At 46.7% G+C, this 24,310-nt stretch overlaps 1 protein-coding gene across 1 annotated transcript in view; it reads left to right on the top strand.

Moving 5' to 3' along the window:
• Positions 1-24,310, top strand: part of LOC144134322 (neprilysin-1-like) — a 32,159-nt gene extending 7,849 nt beyond the window's left edge. The window contains exons 5-9 of the mRNA XM_077667260.1: positions 2,835-3,134; positions 5,918-6,115; positions 15,134-15,363; positions 19,593-19,736; positions 23,827-24,310. Coding sequence (XP_077523386.1) covers positions 2,835-3,134; positions 5,918-6,115; positions 15,134-15,363; positions 19,593-19,736; positions 23,827-24,180 — 1,226 coding nt within the window. The 3' untranslated portion in view covers positions 24,181-24,310. The remainder of the gene's footprint in view (positions 1-2,834; positions 3,135-5,917; positions 6,116-15,133; positions 15,364-19,592; positions 19,737-23,826) is intronic.

Raw genomic sequence — 24,310 nt, 5'->3', positions numbered from 1 at the left:
GTGGGGAGAGAGAGAGAGATAGAGTGAGTGAGTGAGTGAGTGAGTGAGTGAGTGAGTGAGTGAGTGAGTGAGTGAGTGAGTGAGTGAGTGAGTGAGTGAGTGAGTGAGTGAGTGAGTGTGTGTGTGTGTGTGTGTGTGTGTGTGTGTGTGTGTGTGTGTGTGTGTGTGTGTGTGTGTGTGTGTGTGTGTGTGTGTGTGTGTGTGTGCGCGCGTGCGTGCGTGCGTGTGTGTGTGTGTGTGTGTGTGTGTGTGTGTGTGTGTGTGTGTGTGTGTGTGTGTGTGTGTGTGTGTGTGTGTGTGTGTGTGCGTGCGCGCGCGTGCGTGCGTGCGTGCGTGCGCGCCATAATACATGACATTTCGAAAATCATGCTCGCAAAGAAATTCCTCCGGTTCATGTAGACTAACTAGTCGAAACAGCAAAATTTTGTAGTGCAATGGCGTCAAGGCTAATCCTGTTTCAGACATTCTAAAAACTGATGCGGCCATTTCTAACGACCGTCTACAAGTCTCTAATTGCAGCCAGTTACTTAATTGTGATAGTTAAAAACTTAACTATGGGATATTAGTTAAGCCGGTTATTGGTTAACATCATCCACCTGCTTTCTGTCTATATATACCGTCGTGATGAAAATTTTTAAACCAGCCAAATTGGCACAAACTTAATTAGCGGGGCTATTTTCCCATTAGGCAAGCAATAAAAATAAGTCCTGAGAGACTACTAGGGCCGATAACAAAGCTGCTTCCACTGGGTTTTTCTAAATGTTTCCTTTGTTTGATATCTTAAAGCAGTGACAAATATCTGTGGCGGAAACTTTCTGTGATTTACGTTTTCAGCCGCAGCTGTGGCTCAGTGGTTATGGCGCTCGTCTGCTGACCCGAAAGACGCGGGTTCGATTCCGGCCATGGCGGTCGAATTTCGATGGAGGCGAAGTTCCAAAGGCCCGTGTTCTGTGCGATGTCAGTGCACGTTAATTAACCTCAGGTCGTCGAAATTTCCGAAACCCTTCACTACGGTGTCCCAGAAAGCCTGAGTCGTTTTGGGACCCCATAAACCCTAAATATTTGTGTGTATTCTGACAAGTGGATGCGTGGCATTTTCCGAAAAATGCATACTCGAAATCAGAAGACGTAAAACAGACAAAGTGCACCACTTGAAAAAATGTTGCTTCTTTTGGGAGGCTATGTCCAGGTTGTCGTATGAAGGACTGAGGCATACGACAACGCATTCAGCCCCCAAAAGACTAGTTCCTCTCCCCCCTTTTCTTGATGTCCGCGGCTCAGCGTGTTTTTCTGCCGCCAAATGAGGAGTCGCTCCACGGCCCGTATTCTGGACATCTCCTTTTAGCGGGCACGTCCACTTCGGTCCTCACCGATTGGCTGAGACCCTAAACGTAGAAGTGGCGGCTATGTGACGTGAGCTTCCCGGTCTGTTCTATTACGGTATCTCTGCTCAAAAAGCGCTTGCCATTGCATCGATAAGGATAGCCCCATTGTGATTATTTTTTTTTTCATTTCTGCTACACATGCCTGTCATTTACATTTCGGCAAGCGAAAGTAGAAACAAGCGGCTGTGTTTTATATACAGGCTTTTGGAGCTCCTGGAAAGCTAATGCGATTAAAGGCGACGGCGTCGGCCGCTGTTTTTGAACAACGTAATACGTCTTCTTTACGGGTTTCCCTTATAAAAATGGTCTATAGACAATCTATAGACTTCTTATAGACTATATCGCCTTCCTATAGCTTTTTATCTTTGTCTATTCGTAGTCCGTAGCCTGTCTATAGACAAATGTCTACTAAAAGTGTATGGCCATAAATCTATAGATTGTCTACAGACTGTCTATAGTATTTGTATTGCCTATAGACTGTTCTCTAGGGTTTGTTTAGAGAAGTACTTGCAACTGGGCTTGTTGGTTCGTATTCGTGAAAGACATTGGAGCGCCAAAATAGCAACACGGACGAGTAAGGGTAAGGGAACAGGACGAGCGCTGCACATTCAACAGTATTTATTCAAGGAAGAGCATTTATATAGCCCCTGCCCTTATCCATGCTCTTAATCGCCACTGACAGTCACCTCTCACAGATGTGCATCAAGAAACAGCATTTCACTGTGGCGAAGAACAACTGACCTGTCACTGATGCAAGAATCACCTCGCTTCTTGCTATAGAAGGCTTCCACGAGCTCACGTTCTGTCTTATCTCGGCTTTTCAAGAGCACTTTGCATTCCGATAGTCGAGGCTTGCAGGCTACACGTTGCAGGCTATAGGTGCCAATCTGCCGTTGCAGGCTATAGGTGCCCATCTGCCTGACCACTGCCAAGCCTGCTCGAAGGAGAAGCGTATAGCCTGCAAGCCTCGACTATCGCAATGCAAAGTGCTCTTGAAAAGCCGAGATAAGACCGAACGTGAGCTCGTGGAAGCCTTCTATATCAAGAAGCGAGGTGATTATTGCATCAGTGACACGTCAGTTGTTCTTCGCCACAGTGAAGTGCTGTTTCTTGATGTACATCTGTGAGAGGTGATTGTATGTCAACTGCGATTAAGAGCATGGATAAGGGCAGGGGCTATATAAACGCTCTTCCTCGAATAAATCCTGTTGAAATTGCAGCGCTCGTCCTGTTCCCTTACTCGTCCGTGTTGCCATTTTTGCGCTCCCGTGTCTTTGTTTAGAGAGTCTATAGAGTTTGTAGACAGAAGTCTATGGACGTTCTATTGACTGTTTAAATTTTTGTAAGGGTTATGCGATTCTCATTTGAACACGAGCACTTAGTGGGCCCTTCTATAACACCTTCTCTGAAAAAAAAAACTGACGCTTCCGACCACTCATTTCCTTTCAGCCCAATGGGAGAAGTTGATCACGATTCACTCGCGAAATACGTTCGAGGCTAAGGATCCGGTCCTGCTGGTGGACAACGCGCCGGCAGTCATCGCGCTGATAACGGAGGACGCCCGTCTGGTGCGTGGCGACTCCGGACTCCTGTTGGCTTGGAGCCTCATCCACCGGCTGCTGCCCTTAGCCCATGGTCAGGAGATGAGAAAGACTGCGGCCTCCAAGAGCGAAACACTCGAAGAGTTCTGCTATCGAACAGTCTCTGACGTCATGGCACTGGCCGTCTCGAAGAAATATCTCAACAACCGTGCGTATTACTACGTTTTGTGTTTTGATTCGGCAACATTTGTGGGCTGGGAATCATGCAGGTAACCTAGAGTTTTGGTTTATGGTTTTAGGGGGTTTAACGTCTCAAAGCGACTCAGGTTATGAGGGACGCCGTAGTGAAGGGCTCCGGGAATTTCGACTACCTGGGGTTCTTTAACGTGCACTGACATCGCACAGTGCACGGGCCTCTAGAATTTCGCCTCCATCGAAATCCGACCGCCGCGGCCGGGATCGAACCCGCGTCTTTCGGGCCGGCAGCCGAGCGCCATAACCACGCAGACACCGCGGCAGCCACCGCGGCGGCGTAACCTAGAGTGCACAAAACAGAACGAAAAAGTTCTTTTAGCGTTTTCGAGGTTCATCAACTTGAGATCGAGTGACGACGAGTCACCTCCACACCACACCCCGTTGCCACACAAATTCTTCATATTTTCCGCATGTTAGCTGGAATATATGTATTTCACGCCAGTTGGCATGCAGATTCATGTGTTTGTATTCCATGCGATAAATTCTCGGAGGTGCTCAGGTATTGCTCTTGTACACTCGCATTGTCTGTACAGTGGTGAGCAGCCTTGTCTAGAGCGCGCCGGCGGTGCTCTGCGAAGTCAGCGCCATCTAACGTTAGGCTTTGGGTTTGAAATATGTGTCCCGTGCGCATGCGCGGCCAAAATAAAGCGGTGCCTGCTCGTGGGTTCTCGGCATCCTGTCCTGTCAGTTCTTGCGCTTCACGCCGCCAGGGCGCGATGAGTGATATGTAACAGCGACCGGAAAACCAACGTGTTTCGCGCGAATCGCAAGGGCGCCTAGGTAAGCAAGTGCAAGTGATACCGGGTGACCGCGCGCTTCAAAAGCAAGTGAGAGCGGATGATAGCGCGTTTCAAACGCGCACCAGGCTAAGAGTGAGGGAATGGGGCTTAGTTGGTTGTTTGTTGTCCTTTTTCGTTTTGTCCGTACAAGGTTAGCGTGCTACCACCACGCACCATGCGTTGCAGGTGTATTGTTCGACTGCGTGTCTTTGCGCTGTGTTATCAGCTACAAGGGACACTGCATTTGGCATCCGTACAGATGCAGAAACGCGCGATCATCCGCTATCACTCGCGTTTGCTTTCCCGGGCGTCTCGTTACACTCGTGGAACAAGACGACGCCCTGGCCACCGTCACATCATCACAAATGCAGGCAGCGCGGCCCTGGCGGCGCGAAACGAACTTGCAATGCGGGGGCTGGACAAGGAAGCGATGAGCAGGCATCCCTCTGTTTTTGCCGCGCATGCGCACGGGACGCATAACTCAAACCCAGTGCCTAACGTTAGATGGCGCTGACTTACTCCGCAGAGCACTGTCGGCGCGCTCTAGACAGGGCTGCTCACCAGTGTACATTGGCATATCTGGTAACGTGACAGCGTAGACCATTAATATTTGGTCACTCGAGATCGCATGACCAGTCACGTGAGAGCTTATGACCAGTCACGTGAGACCGTCACCCCGTGGGGTAGTGCTAGGCTCACGACAGTGCGCCCGTTGCGATCGTTTTGGTAACGCAGGTTGCTTCCCGCCGCGGTGGCTCAGTGGTTAGGGCGCTCGACTACTGATCCGGAGTTCCCGAGTTCGAACCCGACCGCGGCGGCTGCGTTTTTATGGAGGAGAAACGCTAAGACGCCCCGTGTGCTGTGCGATTTCAGTGCACGTTAAAGATCCCCAGGTGGTCGAAATTATTCCGGAGCCCTCCACTACGGCACCTCTTCTTCCTTTCTTCTTTCACTCCCTCCTTTATCCCTTCCCTTACAGCGCGGTTCAGGTGTCCAACGATGTATGAGACAGATACTGCGCCATTTCCTTTCCCCAAAAACCAATTATTATTATTATTAACGCAGGTTGCCACTGAGCCTGTCTGCATTAATGCGTACAGAAAATGCAACTGTACTTTTCTGTTTGCCTTTGTAATTAGCAAAAGACAGAGAGGACCACACGTAAGGTTTTGTTAAGTTTAGCGCGTTCTGCAGCAAGGCAGAAATACTTGGAAATTTCAATCTCTAGGATGAGAGTCACGTAAAAATAATCATGATGCCTGTGATGAAAATTACAGTCTGTGCAGGCTTTCCGCTCTCTCTCGATACGAAGTGTCGCCTATTCTTTCGCATGTCGGAGCAGCTGCTTGGAGGCTTCTGGCACAAAATTTCATTTCAATTTTCGCGTGATGTGCAGCGAGCTGAAGAAAACACGAGCTGTGACGTCATGCTATACTGCTAAAATTTAGAGGTCACTAACCTTGCAACTCCCGTCATCTGCCTTTCTGTCTTCGCGTATCTTTACTGCATTTATAAATTTCAAAGTAATTTCAGAAACGCCAGAATGAAAGCCGTCAGAAATAATAATACAAGCACAGTGCTCCTGAATACGCTGTGCTGTCTGAAAGCACGTACAAAAGAGCAGGTTCTCTGCAACGGAGGCGGCTGCAAGAAATGCAAAAAAGGGTGAACGCGTATTGTCCCCCCCCCCCCCCCAATCCGTCCTCAGTATGTGTGTTTCAAAGCATCTTCCCTGCCCTGCTTGAAATTCAAACCGCTACAAATAAGCTCTTGTTCTGTTCGTGGTCTGAGGATTCTTCGCGTTTTTTTAGAAGTTAGAGGTGACCATTACCGCTTGAAATACGTGGACAGTCTATAGACGATTGATTGGAATCTTTCAAGCAGTCCAGCTGAGCGCTTCTCGTCTTTTCACCTGATGTCGCGTGTTCGATTCCACAACGAACGCCCTGTATTTCAGTCGTCCCGCCTGCAATGCTGGTGACTGCCGCTCGACTGGCCAATCGCGTGATCCGGGCCCTTTACCGAAACCTAAGGAAGTCGCTCTGGATTACGGACCCCGTTCGAAGCATGGCCTTGGATAAGGCCGACGTCTTGGGCCTCGTCATGGGCTACCCACAGGAATATGCCAACGAGTCCCTATTTGAAGCTACCTTTGGTGCGCATTACGCAGCCCTGCATCACTACTCGTCCTTTGAACCCTTGTGTACCGTCATTGCTTTGAGTTTCAATGGCCATCGAATCGAGGGTCTTCGAAATTCTCAATCGCCATCGAACTCGAAGGAGTTGTGTCGCTGCTACACGGCAAATCTCAATGGCCATTGAAATGGTTCTCGTGTCTTACGCCAAACTTGTGTGGCGCCACAATCGCTACATTAGATTTAGCCAAATTAACAAAAATAGTTTACAAATGTATACTAAATGCTGAAATACACGCATACGCGCACGTCGTTTAAAACCCTTTTAATTGCACGTACGCGACGGACAGATGCAGACACTGCTGTAGCCACTCTAATACAAGATGAGTCAAAAGCAGACCTGTCCAACTGCGTCAGAGCGCTGCTTCGTCAGGCTTAAGACCTGGGAAATCACCTTTATATCTGAAAAACAAGAGCTATTTGTCTCTTGAAACATTATGCGAGGATTCGCCTCTGTGTGGGCATAAGTGGCGGTCATACCGAACAATTCTGGACAAAAGCATTTTTGAGCGGGAAAGTGCGTAAGCGTATCTTTTTTTCTATGTTGTCAGCTTTCGCTATATCAATCAATATATCCGCAAATCTCCCGTCGGCAGGCTTTCGTTTTTTTTTTCTGTTAACGTTCTTTTTTCTGTCGTAAAAAGCGTTCCCAATTGGTTTTCTGTGCCAGTCTCAGCTGCCGGATGCGAGCGACGGAAACACTATAAAAGAAAGATTTTGCTACATATCGCAAGAATGGACCATTACCTTCAATATTTCCATACCAGTATCTTACATTTTTCCAAACTTCAAAATTTTTGTCCACGAATCTTGGACATGGATGCTTCCGTTGTCTCTTCATCGCATTAAACGTAAAGGGACACTGAGGAGAACTCTATCAATTTTTTATTCTTAGCAAAATCTGATAGTTCGGCATTTCATGGCTTCGTTGCCGCTTGTCCGGGCGCGAAAGATGCATTTATTTCAAAGAAATTTGGATTCGAAGATGAAAAAGTTTTTCCCGCCGCTCTGATTCAAACTCAGGGAACACTTATGATGCCACGGCAACTCTTAAGACGTCTCAGAACGGAGTGACGCGACACGTGACGTAAACGCAGACTCCGTGATTTCTGACGGCTAGCGATGCGGTGCGCAACGTTCCTTTGCCAGCCTCAGAGATTCGTTGCCCCATGAAGTAAGGAAAATTCCTCCAAGGTGGCGCCTCTTGTCCTAGGAAGTCATCACGCTTGTACTTGCGAGATTGGCCTGCGGCGGCGACACCTGTATTTTGGTTCTTGCTATTTTCTACATTACAAGAGCTTTGTTTTCAGTAAGAGTGGCGTTTTTGTGATCAGGAGCTGCTATTTTATCGATACAAGCCAACTTCAATTTCTCCTCAGTGTCCCGTTAACTATGGCCATTTCGGTTGCTATTCTGCGCCGCCACCCTACGCTGCTGTTGCTTCTTGTGCATGTGTAATTCACGTGAAAAACAGAGTCCAGAATGTAGGATTAACTCGAGAACTTTGTTCCTTATAACTGTAAATCCTTACAACTGCAACATGATGCTTACCCATACTTATCTTCCCTGAAAAAATAAGATATTGACAGTAAAGAAATCCCTAACCTGTCGGGGCTTCTTATATGAATTAACGCCTTTGTGCGTTAAATATACGGCTGTATGTCACTAAAATGGCGCAACATTTCCAAAACAGTACACAAACCTTAGCTTTTTAAAAGAAGCAATGTTTTCTCCGAATGATGTGTTTTCGATTTTCTTTGAAGTTTCCACATGTCAGAAATTGCTTATAGATCATGCAGACTTATTTACCCTAGTCAAACGTATTTACGGGAAACTTCCAAGATGGAGTAATTTCAGTGACGGTGTAATTACTCATCATCATCACCTGAGCGCAGGCACATATATATGTCCCTGCGTGTTATTCGCAGGCGTGCTTTGTTTGCATTATGCTAATTTCAAATAGTACATAGGTCCCTGTTTAGTTTAGTAAATGTGCAGAAGGGACAAATCTGCATGTTTGTAATTTTTCCCAAAATTGCATAACTTCTTCGATTCTGCGTCACGCTTCTTAGTCACCTATACAACTACTTTATTTCCATCTCCTTCATTTTACCTGCTCAAGAAAGGCGACCCCGGAAAGACCTTACAATTGGCCAATACATCCGTTAATTACTATTGTGGAGGGAGGAATATGTAACGCGAGAAATAACGTTGCTTGAACGAAAGGTCGCAGTGCGCAGATGCCAAAGAAAACCTTTTAAAATCTGATATGCGAAGCATTGCCTTGTGATAGCTTTGCTTCATGAAATTTCTCAGTTTCAAGCTCTGGAGCCTGTCCTGTGACCAATGCAACTTAGACGACTTAATGACAGAAAGAATGATTTTTGATATATATATTTCTGATATATATATATATATATATATATATATATATATATATATATATATATATAATTCAAAGTTGAAAACGCTTCATTTAGCCATAGATTTATTTTGAGTCGACGTTTCGGACAGAGCCTGTCCTTTCTCAAGACTGAAGTTACAGGGGTCTTCTTCCTCTTCTTAAGGAGTTGGCACTGGCACACATGTACGACACATGAACAAAAGAAACAAACGGTGGCAAAGAATACTAGAAAAGATACAGATAGAAAGGGAAAAAAGGGGGAACAAATAAAAAAGAAAAACGTGTTGTACCCCGCCGCCCACCCCGAAGCCGCGGGGAGCCGACCCCGGACGAGGGAAACAAGAAAAAGGAAAACACGGAGCGGGAGAGGATAATGGCTACCCATCAAGGCAACAGAGCGGCGGCGTGTAAGGTGGATAGGAGCAGACGGTGGCGGGATCGCCCTACACACAAAAGTTAAAGACGCGTGCACTCGCGTGCCCCGTACACAAAGAGTAAACAAATAAACAGAATAAAATGCAGACAGGGTCGGAGCTTCCGTCATCTTGAACCACTTCGGCAGCCAGAGCCAAGGCCGAATCAGCGGCGCCGTGAGCTTAACTAAACACACGTGCACTGTGCATGAAAACACCCAGACACACAGCAGTAAAACATCCGAGCTCATGCCAGTGTCGTGTGGCGGCTAAATGACAATGGCGGGAGCATTTAAGCGAGTAAGGTGTACAGAAACAGACGGTGGCGGAATTGTCCAACATATATAAATTGGAGATGCTTGCACTCGCGTGACCTGGCCAGAAAAAGTAAACAAATAAACAAAATAAAATGCAGACAGGACAGGAGACTTCCGTCATCTGGAACCATTTCCGCAGCCCGAGTCAAGGTAGAATCAGGGCGCCGTGAGCTTAACTACACACACGTGCACTGTGCCTGAAAACACCCACAAAAGAAAAAAAGTGGAAAAACATCCGAGTTCGGCCAAGTGTGGTGTGGGAGGTAAATGTGAATGGCGTGAGCAATTAGGCAAGGGTTCTTCAATTGCACCCCGTCGTCAAGGTAATCGAACTGGGAAGATAGGGGCAGGATGGGGTAGGGAATGAAGAAATTTGTGTGAGCTTGAAAAAGATGTCGCTGGCAAGAAACGACCGAGGTATGTCAAGCTGGCTCTCGTAATGTCAGCAACGGCCCTGCAAGGGGCGGATGGAGGACAATACACCTGGACTTTCATTAATGCCGTGAGGAATTGTTTCAAATTTGTAAATGAAGTACGACTCGCGTTGTTCTCTTTCCCGGGTGTTGTGGAACCCACCCTGTAGGACTGTTAACTTAATTGCATCAAATGGGTGGTTTCGCTCATTAATGTGTTTTGACAAGGGAAGGTTGGGTAATGATAAGATATGCGCGCGGTGGTTATTAAAGCGAATTCGTAGAGGGTTGACGGTCTGTCCAATGTACTGCATACTGCACACACTGCATTCTAGGAGGTATATTACGTTGCAGGAATCACAATCAAAGTTGCCATTAATTTCCCATTTGAAGCCTGAAGCTGTGCTTACTGCACAGCTTGATGTTTGTATGTGTTTGCAGACCTGGCATCTACTTTTTCCACAGGGCCGGCACCCCAAAACCGGCTGGTATTTGTTTTTGAGTGTACAAGAATATTTTTAATGTTTTTTGGTCGTCTGTAGATCACGTGAGGGGGAGCAGTGAAAATTTTCGTGAGGCGCTCGCTTTGTTCGAGGATGTTGAAATGTTTTCTGAGGATTTTGTTTACGTTAGGCGGGTTACTGGTGAATGTAAGTACGAGATTGGCCCGGTGGTCTGTTTCGTCGTTGTAGCGACATCCCTCCAGTATTTGCTCTCGGTTGAGTTTAGATGCCTTTTCAATGGCATCGTCGACAATGGCGGGGGGGTATCGTTGCTTAATGAGGACTTCTCGCATGCGTTTGGAATTTTTTACGAAGTCCTCGTCTTGGGAACATATTCTTTTAAATCGATGTGCCTGAGAGTATGGGATGCTTGTTTTAGAGTGACGAGGATGGCAGCTTTGGAAGTGTAGGTATTGTTGGCGGTCCGTCGGTTTTCTATATACACCGGTGGTAAGTGAGCCTTTGTTTACCGAAATCTCAACATCTAGAAAGTTAATTTTGGTGTTGGAGTACGTGTAAGTGAAAGATATGTTGGGGTGGACGAGGTTGAAGTTTTCAATAAAACGTACGAGTTCTTCCTCTGTGTCAGTCCATATTAAAAAGATGTCATCCAAGTAGCGTTTGTATAGGGTGGGCTTAATGGGGCAATCTTTCAGAAATTTGGATTCAATACTATGCATGAAGATATTGGCGTAGGTTGGTGCCATCCTTGTACCCATGGCTGTGCCATTAATTTGCAAATAGTGTTCATTGTTAAATTCGAAGTTGTTATATTCGAGTACGATTTTTGCCAGTATTTCTAAAACACGTGGGGTAGGGGTTTCCTCCTTTCTGTTTTGTTCATACGCTTCGATCTGAGATTTAATGCCATCGGAATGAGGAATGTTTGTGTAGAGAGAGACTACATCTAGTGTTGCCAGGAAGGCTCCTTCCGGGAGTTTGAGACCTGCTATTGCGCGAAGGAAATGGTTTGTGTCGCGTATGTATGATGCGTGTGTTGTTGGAATATGTCTAATTAGTGTGTCAATGTAACCGGAAATTGGTTCTGTAATCCTGCCAATGCCAGATACTATAGGGCGGCCAGGATTATTCTTTTTGTGGATTTTCGGTAACATGTAGAATCGGCCCGGCGACGGGTGTGGTGCGGTGAGGGCTTTAGATAACCGTAGGGATATGTCCCCATTCTTCGCAAGTTGACCCAGGGTCTCCGCTACAAAATGTTGGTATTGCGCAGTTGGGTCTGCTTCAAGACGTTCATAGAAACTAATGTTAGAGAGTTGTCTCAAGCCTTCTTCAATGTATTTTTCGCTGTCCATGACAACTATACCACCTCCCTTATCCGCTGGTTTTATGATTATGTCTGTCCTTCTGCTCAGAGCCTTCAATGCATCCCGTTCGTTTTTAGACAAGTTCTGCCTCCCTGGAGTTTGGTTCTTGTAGGCGTAAATAATGTCTTTCTGGACGGCGTTAATGTACATGTCCAAGTGTTTGTCCCTTCCTATACTAGGAGTCCAGTGGTGGTTAGTAACGACGAGTTCTCTGCTATCCGCGGTAACCCGCGCCCGATCGAAGAAGTATTCCCGGAGTCGCAACATTCGTGCAAAGTTGTCCAAATCTTTTAACACCGAGAATTCGCTGTATTTACCGGTGGTAGGGCAGAATGTAAGGCCTCGAGAAAGGACGGATATTTCCTCTGTCGTTAAGGCCCTGGTTGATAGATTAATAATATTGTGCTGGAAAGCAAAGTCGGCGCTTGGAACCGCAAGATTATTATTAGTAGATGCTGTCATTTCAGATCGTTCTACGCGTGTTTCTTGAACTGTTGACGTTTGTGTCGTTCTACTGGATTTGTTGTTGGAGTTTATTATAATAGTGGGGTTAATATTTGTAGCTGCCTCCGTTCTTGATTCTTTTTCGCTTGTTATTGATTTTGACCACACGTGTTCTGGAACCCCGTCTCGAATAAATTTTTTGTGTTTGGTCTTGCGTACCTCAGTCGCTCTCTTTTCTTCAAAGAACATAAGCTCTGTGGCCTCCAGCGCGGTAAGGGTAATTTGTTGATGAGCACGACTCTCTTCCATTCTCAGAGCCACCAACGCCTTCTCAAAGTGGCCAATGGTAACTACAAGCAAATTTAAAGAGGCAGATTGTAGTATACGATTCCAATTAGCCTTCTCCTCTTCACACAGGTCACCCATTGATGGTGTTAGCGACACTTGTAAACCTTTTGGTACGATTTTTGATTCAAGATAGGCCTTTAGGCTATGAATATGTAGTTCATGCCTAATTCGTTTATCCACAATTTTTCTTAATTTTAAAAATTTAGAGTTATTTGAGGAAGGCTGTCGGTAGGATGAGTGAGAGAGAGTCGGCGTACTCACGCGGCCTGAATGTCACTGTTGACGAACCCGTTGTGCCGAACCGCAGCGCTTTCGAAGATCGTAGCGTGATAGAGGGGTGCTGGGAAGCTCTTCTTTCCGGCTGGATATCGTATCAACCTGGCCCTCCACCGTGGAAGCCAGTTGACGCTGCGATGCACTAGAATGGCCTGATGCTCCGCCTGGGCTTGCTGGAGTACTGGCGCCGCTCGCTCCGGATTTCGGTGTTGTGCTGGGAGTGGTGGGGGTATGCACATGGTTGGCCTTAGATGGTGGTTGTTGTCGGTGGGTTCCAGCGGATAAGCTTGTTGCTGAGGTGGATCTCTCGGCGGTGCTGTCTCGTGTGGTGTCCCTGGGCGACTTCGGGATAGCAGGGACAACCTTACTCTCCAATTTGCGAAGATGTGGTTGCCGCGTTGGTGTTGGCAGTAGAGCCCTGCGTTGGGTCACGGTTGATCTTGCACCGGCCATCTCGGAGAAGAGCCCTGAGTTTTCTTGCGGTTTTTTGGGGCGGCACCCTTGTAGGACCCCTGTTTTACCCTCCTCTTCCTGTCGCTGCGTCTCCGCGATGGTCGGGAACCGTTGGTCTCCGGCTTGCATGTATTCTTCCTGGTGGCTCTTGAGAACCTCTGAGTAGGTGCGAGGCACCTGGGTGTGACACTGCGCGGGGAACCGGCTGAAATCGTCTCCTGCCGACCGGTGGTCTTACCATTCTATCAGGAAATTTCGCTGGTAGTCAAGGAGCAGGTTATAAATATGCCATGACAAGATGGAAACTCCACCAAAACTTGGATGAACTCCATCTGCTGCGAGGACACTGGATGGTGGATAGGAAAAACGCTTTCGTTTCTCGTCGACAAAGTTCAGAAAGCTGGTAGTTGAACCTCTCAGCCCGGCGATTGAATTTATCAACGAATCGCCAGTTACTGGACCGTCGCCGGCGGTTAGGGGCGCGGGGTAGTACCAGCGTTGCATATATTACTTGAATTTTGGATCGCTCAGTGCGGATGATGTTGAAGGCTTCTGCGTACCTTTCGATCGTGGTCTGGATGTCGTCGCTGCTGAGATCATTTGTTCCCAAATGCAGAATCACACCGATCACACTTGAAGGAACGAAGTCCAGTAGATTCTTGAGGTCGCTGATCTTGGCTCCAGGTTGGGTAATGAAGGCCGGGGAGCACCGACTCGCGGCGTCAAAGTGGTTGAAGAGGTGCTTAGTCTGTGAATCTCCAATTACTGCCCATATACTGCCCATTACTGCCCATATATATATATATATATATATATATATATATATATATATATATATATATATATATATATATATATATATATATATATATATATATATATATATATATATATATATATATATATATAATGTACATTAAGTAAGAGGATGAAGCCCGGTAGCGGCACCGGCAACTACTCTTCAGAAATTTGAAGAAACCGCGTGCACAGACGATATGAAGCTGAAGTAACTCGGCCTCAAAGTAATATGTACACACAATAATGAACCATACACAATACAGGAACATAACGCCACAATAACTAAGCACACTAGAGTGTTACAATAAGCAAGGAGGGCATATGGAAGGACACACGGACGTTGGAAAGACTTAATCGCATAAATATGAATATCAACCTTAATATTGCTTTCGCGGCTGTCATCGAAATCGTAACCTAATTAAGTAAAGTGAACGCTAATTAAGGGTTCTGGAGACACTCAAGAAACATCGGCAGAGAGCTAGTAGCTGTAACATTTAGTGGCGTCTATTGCGTGTTATTTTCTGGTAATCTTTAATATGATTAGACAAAGGAAATGAGCTTCACAAACGAATGCCTTCGCCTCCTTAAGTTTTGAGCGAATTCTCCAGTATGTGGAAGCAGGTTTAAATCAAGGAATTTCTGTCACAAAATGTCATTAAAACACTTGCAAGGGTACCATCGCCCAAACTAGTACAGGACAGGGCGAACTGGATATCAGTAGGAGATGATTTTGTCTTGCCGTGAGGAAACCAGGCGGGCGACTGCTTCTATCTACGGCAGCGCGTTATACAAGTGAATTCTTTATAAGGCGAAAGCCTTTAATGGCTCATACTCCCCTCTCGAGATCCTGTGCGTCCGTCACATCGCCAAACGGAAGTCACGACAACGGAAGTGACGTCATACCGTCCGTCCATCCGTTACGCTCTTCAATTCGATAAGAAAAAAATCTTTGTGGTGCACAATTGGATTCGATCCACCATCCTTCTGTTCCGCAGCCAAGCATGCTAACGACTACGCTACTGCCTGCCAATGCATGCGTAGTTCTCCTTGTCAGGGATGCTGGAGAGTGTTTGCGGAAATGCGTGGAACCAGACGGATGCCTCCCAAACGCCCTCCAGTGTCTCCAGCATTTAAGATTCATAAACAACTGTATACTTAATTAACATTTTAACCACACATCAGTGACACAAGGAGGAACACAGCGCTAAAGGTTTTCGCCTCACCGCACTTTAAGTCAACAAAGTGCCCCCCTGAGTTTTCTTTTCTTTGGTGTTCATGCAGCTGGCTATCCGGATGTTGGCCGAAATTTCTTGCATCCGTATCTGAACTCGCTCCGCATCCTGACGCATCGTGCCATCAGGGGGAAACCGACCGGGAACTTCAAGGCTGGTGCTGTCAACGCTTACTTCAATTCCCAGCACAACAATATCATCGTCCTTGCCGGAATACTGCAGCCGCCAGTCTACACCAGGGACGCTCCGAATGCGTTCAACTACGGAAGTCTCGGCCAGGTACGCGTCGGTCATTGTGTCTGCAGCCTGACGTTAAGAACAACACTGCGGAAACTGTAGAATAGGTCTCAAGCAATACCGCAGTTCTGTGATAGGTGTGAAAAAAATGAAGGAGTCCTGGTGAAATAAATTGTTCAGGCATTAATTAAATTCCATGGTCACGGCATGGGTTATGCCCCTGCCACATGCGCCATCATAATTTATGCAGCATCAATGCTGTCGCCTTGGTGTCCGTAATTGAAAACAGAAGCTCCACATCTTCTGCCGCCATCTGGCGGCGCGGACAGCCGTAGAAATACGAGTATATTGTTCTCGCACCCTATTTGCTTGCTTATTTTCCTGCTACGCAATGGAGAAAAGCCAGATACCGTATTTACTCCTGTATTGAAGGCGCTTGCACAGTGAAGCCCCCCCCCCCTCCCCCTAGTATGGCTGTGAAAAAAAGTGCAATTTATTTTCTGTCGCATAAGTAAAGCACCCCATTCTTTTAACGCACAGGCAGCTGATGATGATAGTGAAGGCTAGCTGGCGCCCTCTTTCGGGTGTCAAAAAAACAACGCCGTCTGTGAAATATCGACGTTTCTATACCTTTATCTATGGGGAACTTGCGCTGAAGTTTCCGGTGCCGATTGCAGCGCCATAACACACTGCCTAGCGAGAAGAGCAAGCAGTTTTGGGTAGTACTCTTAGTATTTTTCCGCGCCACCTTCAGGCGCTTATTGGCGTGAGCCTTTGCGCTCTGTCGAAGGCGCACGTGCCGTGCGTCAGCTATCTGGGCTACGCCGAGAGAAGTTAGGCAATGAATGCTGTCAGCCAAACGCGGGTATCTAATCGCGCAGAATGCGTTCTCGCGTTTGCAGCGGCCCAAGCGGCTGACAACAGCAGTTTTGAGTCACCGAATGGAACAATTGCAGTGCCACCTTGGCACCACAGGTTCCTCATGGGACGAATTAAGAGCCAATAAGATCATTTTGCGAGGAATCTGAAAACAGTAGATAACCAGGTTGGTCACGAAGGGTTTCTCCCTTCGATCTACCGTGTCAATGATTGATTGTTGCCAACTTTTACAGTTAAGCTTCGGCTTAGTGGTGAGCTGTGCTAGCGTGAACTCTAGCTGTGCTCTCTTTGAACCGCTTTACGGTCCAGAACGCGAGTTATACACGCGGATTAAAGTTCTTGACCGTGCTCCAACACGCAAACCGTGTTCAAGACAGGGACGGCTCTAGGTAATTTGTAGTGAGGTGGCGAGAGGAAGGGAGGGAGAGAATTAATTTTTAGGTTTAGGTATAATGCCCCCTTGGCATTGCTGCTTGTAAATATAAAACAAATTATTAAAGCCTTTCGCCAGGAGCATCAAACTCTCGCTACATCCACCAGAGGGTATGGAAAGCGGGCTTCTTACACGGGCTCCAAATTACCAGAAAACGTGTTCCTTGTCAGCGCTTAAACTCTGCACTCGGCTACTTTTAAGCGCAGCTCTCAGGCTCCCGTTCCTGCGTTCTGAGTCGTCGGCGTAAGACGCGCCACCTGACAGGTGGAGTGTTGGCAGGTAGTAGCAGAGCGAAGCGCCATCTAGCCACGGCGAGAGCGGATAAAAGGACAACCGGAAGGTGGACGCAACGGGAAAATCCCAGGGGCTGGCTAGCAACGTAACAAGTCACCTGCCATGCCACCTGGTGGCTGGTGGCGTGTGAAGAGGTGCTGTCAAATTTCCCATTACCGACTATCGTAATAGCCTGTTAATTTTTGTCAACCAACAAGTTTCTGAGGTGGCAGCCGTCACCCCAGGCCTCCAATTTGTGTTGTCACTGGCTGAAAAGTGCCTTTTGTTTTATTCATAAGATGAGTAGGGCCTGCAGAAGTATTAAGGCGAAAGCCTTTAATGGCTCACACTGTCGTCCGTCCGTTTGCAGAGGGTGTCACACGTTTAACTCGGAAACTAAAAAGATAGCAGAAAAATAATGGTTGCTTCAGACAGAGGCGGAAAAAATGAACCTAGAAGCCAAGTTTGATGACTCTATAGTAATAAGTTAATAAATTATAGGCAAAAGCGTCGAAATTGCATCATAATATCGCGGGTGTCGATATGGCCGCGGGAACGGTGTGACGTCACATCCACCGGAAGTCGTCACGGCATAGTGAAAGTTGTCACAGAATGGTCGGCTTTCGCCTCTCAACACTTTAGTTGCTAAAGCGTCTCGTAGTTTTTTTGTTCCACCAGACTGCTTTTAGTCCCGTTTCTACCTTTTCAAAATTTTTGTGAACCTATTAACTTGAAAATCAATGCATCCCAGCCTCCAAACTTTCAGCTTTTTTTTTTCTGAAAGGGGAGGGGGGAGGAATGAGAGTGCGTTCACTTTTCGCCTAAATTCGGTAATCGTACCTGAATTGAACACCAGCGCTTTTATGAAACACGCGAAACATGAGGTAAGCGGCTCTGGCATTTTGAACCCAAGGCGTACCACTCGGCGTGCGTCTGGTGCAAAGATACTCAGAATTTTCTGTGACTAAACGAGTGATAATTGTCAGTAATTTATTATTGATGCAATAGCAGTTGTCGTCACAGCGAAACCGCGCCGATGTCGAAATTTGCTGATTGGTTGAGGGAGGCCAAGTGATCCTGTTATGACATCACAACGTGCCCACCAGTTTGTGAACAATCTAGTTTCTGGACAGAAACGCAGACAAAATAGAAATCAAAAATAAAAAGTAATTTATGCAAATGTCGCCACCTTGAAGACATAGCAGATACCTCCGACTCTAACAGGCCGAAGATGGTGGTTGATGTACCGAAAATTCCAATGCAACTGACACAAACGTGCACAGAAGTTCCAGCACAGGCTGTGCTAAATGCCAAATTTTTTCCAGAATGGTTTCTTCTCCCAGTTTATCCCCGCCGCGGTGGCTCAGTGGTCAGGGCGCTCGACTACTGATCCAGAGTTCCCGGGTCCGAACCCGTGACTAAACGAGTGATAATTGTCAGTAATTTATTATTGATGCAATAGCAGTTGTCGTCACAGCGAAACCGCGCCGATGTCGAAATTTGCTGATTGGTTGAGGGAGGCCAAGTGATCCTGTTATGACATCACAACGTGCCCACCAGTTTGTGAACAATCTAGTTTCTGGACAGAAACGCAGACAAAATAGAAATCAAAAATAAAAAGTAATTTATGCAAATGTCGCCACCTTGAAGACATAGCAGATACCTCCGACTCTAACAGGCCGAAGATGGTGGTTGATGTACCGAAAATTCCAATGCAACTGACACAAACGTGCACAGAAGTTCCAGCACAGGCTGTGCTAAATGCCAAATTTTTTCCAGAATGGTTTCTTCTCCCAGTTTATCCCCGCCGCGGTGGCTCAGTGGTCAGGGCGCTCGACTACTGATCCAGAGTTCCCGGGTCCGAACCCGTGACTAAACGAGTGATAATTGTCAGTAATTTATTATTGATGCAATAGCAGTTGTCGTCACAGCGAAACCGCGCCGATGTCGAAATTTGCTGATTGGTTCAGGGAGGCCAAGTGATCCTGTTATGACATCACAACGTGCCCACCAGTTTGTGAACAATCTAGTTTCTGGACAGAAACGCAGACAAAATAGAAATCAAAAATAAAAAGTAATTTATGCAAATGTCGCCACCTTGAAGACATAGCAGATACCTCCGACTCTAACAGGCCGAAGATGGTGGTTGATGTACCGAAAATTCCAATGCAACTGACACAAACGTGCACAGAAGTTCCAGCACAGGCTGTGCTAAATGCCAAATTTTTTCCAGAATGGTTTCTTCTCCCAGTTTATCCCCGCCGCGGTGGCTCAGTGGTCAGGGCGCTCGACTACTGATCCAGAGTTCCCGGGTCCGAACCCGACCGCGGCGGCTGCGTTTTTATGGAGGAAAAGAGCTAAGGCGCTCGTGTGCTGTGCGATCTCAGTGCACGTTAAAGAACCCCAGGTGGTCGAAATTATTCCGGAGCCCTTCACTACGGCACCTTTTTCTTCCTTTCTTCTTTCACTCCCTCCTTTATCCCTTCCCTTACGGCACGGTTCGGGTGTCCAACGATATATGAGACTGATACTGCGCCATTTCCTTTCCCCAAAAAACCAAATATTATTATTATTCCACTTTAGAGACACTTTTTTGCTTGTTTCTAACAGTTCTATAGCGGTTCCTCCCGCATTGTAGATTGAGATGGAGTGCAGTGTATTTTGCCCTTATGCACAATGTTCGCAGATTGTCGGTCACGAAATAATGCACGGCTTCGACGTCAGGGGCATCGCTGTTGACTACCAAGAACGTCCGGTCTACTACATGGCTACGGAAACGATGCAAACTTATACAAAGAAGGTGCTCTGCCTTCGTGCCTCCTATCAGAAGGTACGTAATGGCAAAGCGCTATGTGCGCCGTTTACCAGCGTGAAATCAGCCTCGCATGTTTACGGGCACTCCTGAAGTGCCGAATATTCATTTAATAATTTAGACACACCGTCGATGCATTGGCACGTTTTTTACAGTAAGGGATGTCATATGCGCAAAATGCTACATCCCACAATAAAACGAGAAAAAAAATGCCGGTGGTGTAGCTCGGGTTAAACCTGGAGTGACGCGATAGCTACAGCTGGCCGAGTGGAACTTGCTGAGTTGAATTGCAAAGTCAGTCTTTCGCCGCTTCGTTTCTCTGGGTGTTCCTTCTTCGTCCCACTTAACACGGCGCATGCGCACAGCTGTTGCAGCTCGGTTTCGCCGGTGCGCCGCGCCCCCGGCAGCAGCGGCTGCTCCGCTTAGCAGCTGCTCCGCATCACGTGACCAGCCACGGCGCCGCGCCGCCAGCAGCTGCTCCGCACCACGTGACCAACCACGTGACAGCGTGGCGACGCAACCACGGGGTGGCGGCGCCGCCACGCTGAAGGCTCGAAATGCTACCGTATAATGTATAGCTATCGCTACAAAATGTTTCTCAGCGATGTCAGTCAGTTGTTACGGTAATAAAATTAATTTGGTTGCAGCAAAAGTAGCAAAATAAAACCTTTCCAATATTCGTGTGTAATACCACTGAAAATATTTCGACGAAAAAACAACCCTGCGAGAATAATCATGTGTTATTTTCCAGCAAATGCAGGCAAATAACAATGAAGAACCCGACCGCGGCGGCAGCGTTTCGATGGAGGCGAAACACTAAAGCGCCCGTGTGCTGTGCGATGTCAGTGCACGTTAAAGATGCTCAGGTGGTCGAAATTATTCCGGAGCCCTCCACTACGACACCTCTTTCTTCCTTTCTTTCACTCCCTCCTTTATTCCTTCCTTTACGGTGCGGTTCAGGTGTCCGCCATATATGAGACAGATACTGCGCCATTTCCTTTTCCCAAAAACCATTTATTATTAAGAACATAGAATGCATATTAGTGCATTACATTAAGGATAGATATTTCCCGCAATATACTGATTTCCTTTTCCCTTCTCAGTCCGGCCGCAGTATACCGATATGCTCTCGGAGACGCACTATTATGAACTTCTTGCAAGCAATCGTCGTCTCATTTCAGAAGACGATCGAATTCATAAATGTGTGAAATTAATTGGCGGCTGCGTTTTTATGGAGGAAAAACGCTAAGGCGCCCGTGTGCTGTGCGATGTCAGTGCACGTTAAAGATCCCCAGGTGGTCGAAATTATTCCGGGGCCCTCCACTACGGCACCTATTCTTCCTTTCTTTCACTCCCTCCTTTATCCCTTCCCTTACGGCGCGGTTCAGGTGTCCAAAGATATATGACACAGATACTGCGTCATTTCCTTTCCCCAAAAACCAATTATTACTAAGTGGCTCGATTTTTGTTGAATACCCACGGTATAAAGGACTGATGCAAGTAAGGGTTAAAGGTCAGTCTCAAAGTTCAGATCTAGACGCGAAAAAGCGAGGAAAAGAAAGAGAGAAGGGTCTGTCAGGCTGACGATGTAGGCAACAATAGTGCAACTGCAGACAGCCGTTAACCTAATCTTGTTGAACTACAATTACATAGGTGCCCTCACATATTTCATATGAAACCAGCCCAGCTTCTGGCGTTCTACTTAAACGGTGTAAACTAACTCTCTTGGTTCGAGATGTGGATCGATTCGGTCCCAACATGCAATCTAGCCATAGTCGTTACCTCAATGCATCAAGTGGCTGCTTCGTGAGCCAGTGTTAAATCATTCCAACAACGCGCGAGAGTAAATTCTTGCCTAAACTGCGAAAAGTGCATTCCCACTCTATTTCGGTGCATAAGATTTGTCGAAGCACGAGTGGCTAGCTTCTGATACGCCTGCATGCAGCATGCTAGCACCCTCTCAATGAAACGAACGTTGCATGCGATGACCACAGGGGCTTTTCGCTGCAGGCTGAGCTAAGCATCTGCAGAATATTTCAACGGCCCTCCATAAAGGTCGGTAGCTGCTCGTCGCCAAGGAATCGGCAAGATAGAACCATGCCAGCCGTCCCGCAGCATGCACTTCTGATTGGAAGGCAGCTGAAACTCAGCTCCCAGTATGGCTCCTGCCTTATATACCTATAGGCATAATAATAATAATAATAATAATAATAATAATAATAATAATAATAATAATAATAATAATAATAATAATAATAATAATTAATAATTGGTTTTGGGGGAAAGGAAATGGCGCAGTATCTGTCTCATATATCTTTGGACACCTGAACCGCGCCGTAAGCGAAGGGATAAAGGAAGAAGGAGTGAAAGAAGCAGAATAGGTACCGTAGTGGAGGGCTCCGGAATAATTTCGGCCACCTGGGGATCTTTGCACTGTGCACTGACATCGCACAGCACACAGGCGTCTTAGCGTTTTGCCTCCATAAAAACGCAGCCACCGGGGTCGGGTTCGATTCTTTGCCATTAGCGTTTTTGCTTTCGTCAAAAATGTTCCCTGTACGCGATTGATGGAAAAACTTTAAAAGAAACATTTGGTTACGCACTGGAAGAATGGACGATTACCTTGAATATGTCTATAAGTGTATCTTACGATATTCCAGTATTCAAAATTCTGTCCAAGAATGTCGGACATGGGCGCGAAAGAGAAGGCTTTTTCAGGGCTTCACAGCAACTCTTGAACTGAGGCAAATAGTTTTGATGTGTATTTTGTTAAGAGTGTTTCCATTGAAGGATCTGGGTACCTGGTGTGTAATTGCTCATTATTGTTGAGCAAAGTAATGCCGCTATAAGTGAACGCCTGTCTCCACAGATCACAACACAAGAAATTTTTAGTCGACAGCGAAGATCATGAGAAGATGATGAGAAGGCAGCAAAACTTTTTTTTTGCCAGCATGGTGGTACTCAGGTGGATTCTGAACAGACTCTCCCTGAAATGCAAACATTTGTTAACCTACTCATGCCCAATAATTCTGGATAAAAGCATTTTTAACGGGAAAATGTTTATAAATGCAATTTTTTCTTATATTGTAAGATTTCACTATAACAATCAATATATCCGCAGATCTCCCGTCGGCAGGCTTAATTCTTTTTTTTTGCTATTAATGTTGTTGCTATCCTCAAATGTTCGTTTTCTATGGCAGTCTTAACTACTCGATGCGAGCGATGGAAACACTTTAAAAGAGAGATTTTGTTACACATTGAAAGAAGGAACCATCACCTTCAATATTTACATGACAGTATCTCACACTTTTCCAATAATCAAAATTTTTGTCCGAGAATGTTGGGCATGGGAACGAACATCGTTTATATTAACGATCTTCTCAAGGTTCTGTACACACAAAAAATATAAAAGTTAAACAGGGACACTCGTCCGCGCTGTGAGCACTCCTTCCCATAGAAACTCAGCGCAACTAGTCAACATGAGCGTATGCACTCTTTTGCTGAGCTCTCCGCAAACTCCCGCACTGAGCGCCTAATATACCCGCCACCCCACCCATCCCTCACTACCCGAGAACAGTCAATCTGGCGTCGCCTGCAGACGCGAACGCTGCCTACACCAACCAATCTTTCTAAATTTATGCCGGTACCCACCTATGCATTTTGCACTACCACCCCAAGGCCACCCTTACCCACATCCTCCTATCATGTCCGGCGTCCCCTCCCCCCGCCGGGCCGGTGCCTCTGGGAGGGCTCGGAGACCTCACAACGTTCAGCGGACGTGGCCAGGCAGATCACCGTCAGCCAGGCCGCATATGTCATGGACCAACACCACATGAACGTTTAGACCGTGAGTGGGGTCGCGCGGAGATTCGGGAGGCCTGCGGGCCTCGAATTCTCTCACTGAATAAAGTTTTTCCATCCATCCATCCATCAGCTGGTAATACTCGGAAATTTAGAAAGCGCTTTCTGTGATCAACATAGGACGGCTTTGCAGAGCGGCATCAGGTGAACAGTACGCATGAATGATTGGCATTCGTAGTATGAATATGGCTTGGAACGTTCAGTATTATCGCTGTCAATGCTATCATAATGTCTAATCCGCATGCAGGCTGAATCGGATGCGCGGGCAAGAACACTGGACGATGATATAGACTCGGAAGGCTTCGCAGACTTCGCGGGCATATTCCTGGCTTACGACGCCTACCGCCATCTTCCGGAAAAACGGCGCACAAGGACTGTGCCATACGTCGGGCTCACCGCCGAGCAGACTTTTTTTGTGGCACACTGCATAAAGTGGTGTCACTCGGACAAAGAAAATAAGATGCGAACAAACAACAACCGGTACTGGCACAGCCGGTCCCGTTGCATAGTGCCTTTACAAAACATGCCCGAGTTTGCAGAGGCGTTCGCCTGCAGGTATGGTGACATGATGAACCCCAAGAATAGGTGCGACTTTTGGTAACTCCGTAGTTCGGGCGTAGTAGGAACGCCAGTGGTCACGCAATGTTCACACTGTAAGATCCCCTCTTATTTGCAAGATGATGTTTTTGTAGTATTTACCGTAAACTGACCTCACCGCACTCACCCTTTTG

This window comes from Amblyomma americanum, chromosome 5 (assembly GCF_052857255.1).
Source record: "Amblyomma americanum isolate KBUSLIRL-KWMA chromosome 5, ASM5285725v1, whole genome shotgun sequence".
NCBI classification, from domain to species: domain Eukaryota; kingdom Metazoa; phylum Arthropoda; class Arachnida; order Ixodida; family Ixodidae; genus Amblyomma; species Amblyomma americanum.
The sequence above is the reverse complement of the archived record's forward strand: the minus strand, read 5'-3'. Positions and strand labels throughout refer to the sequence as shown.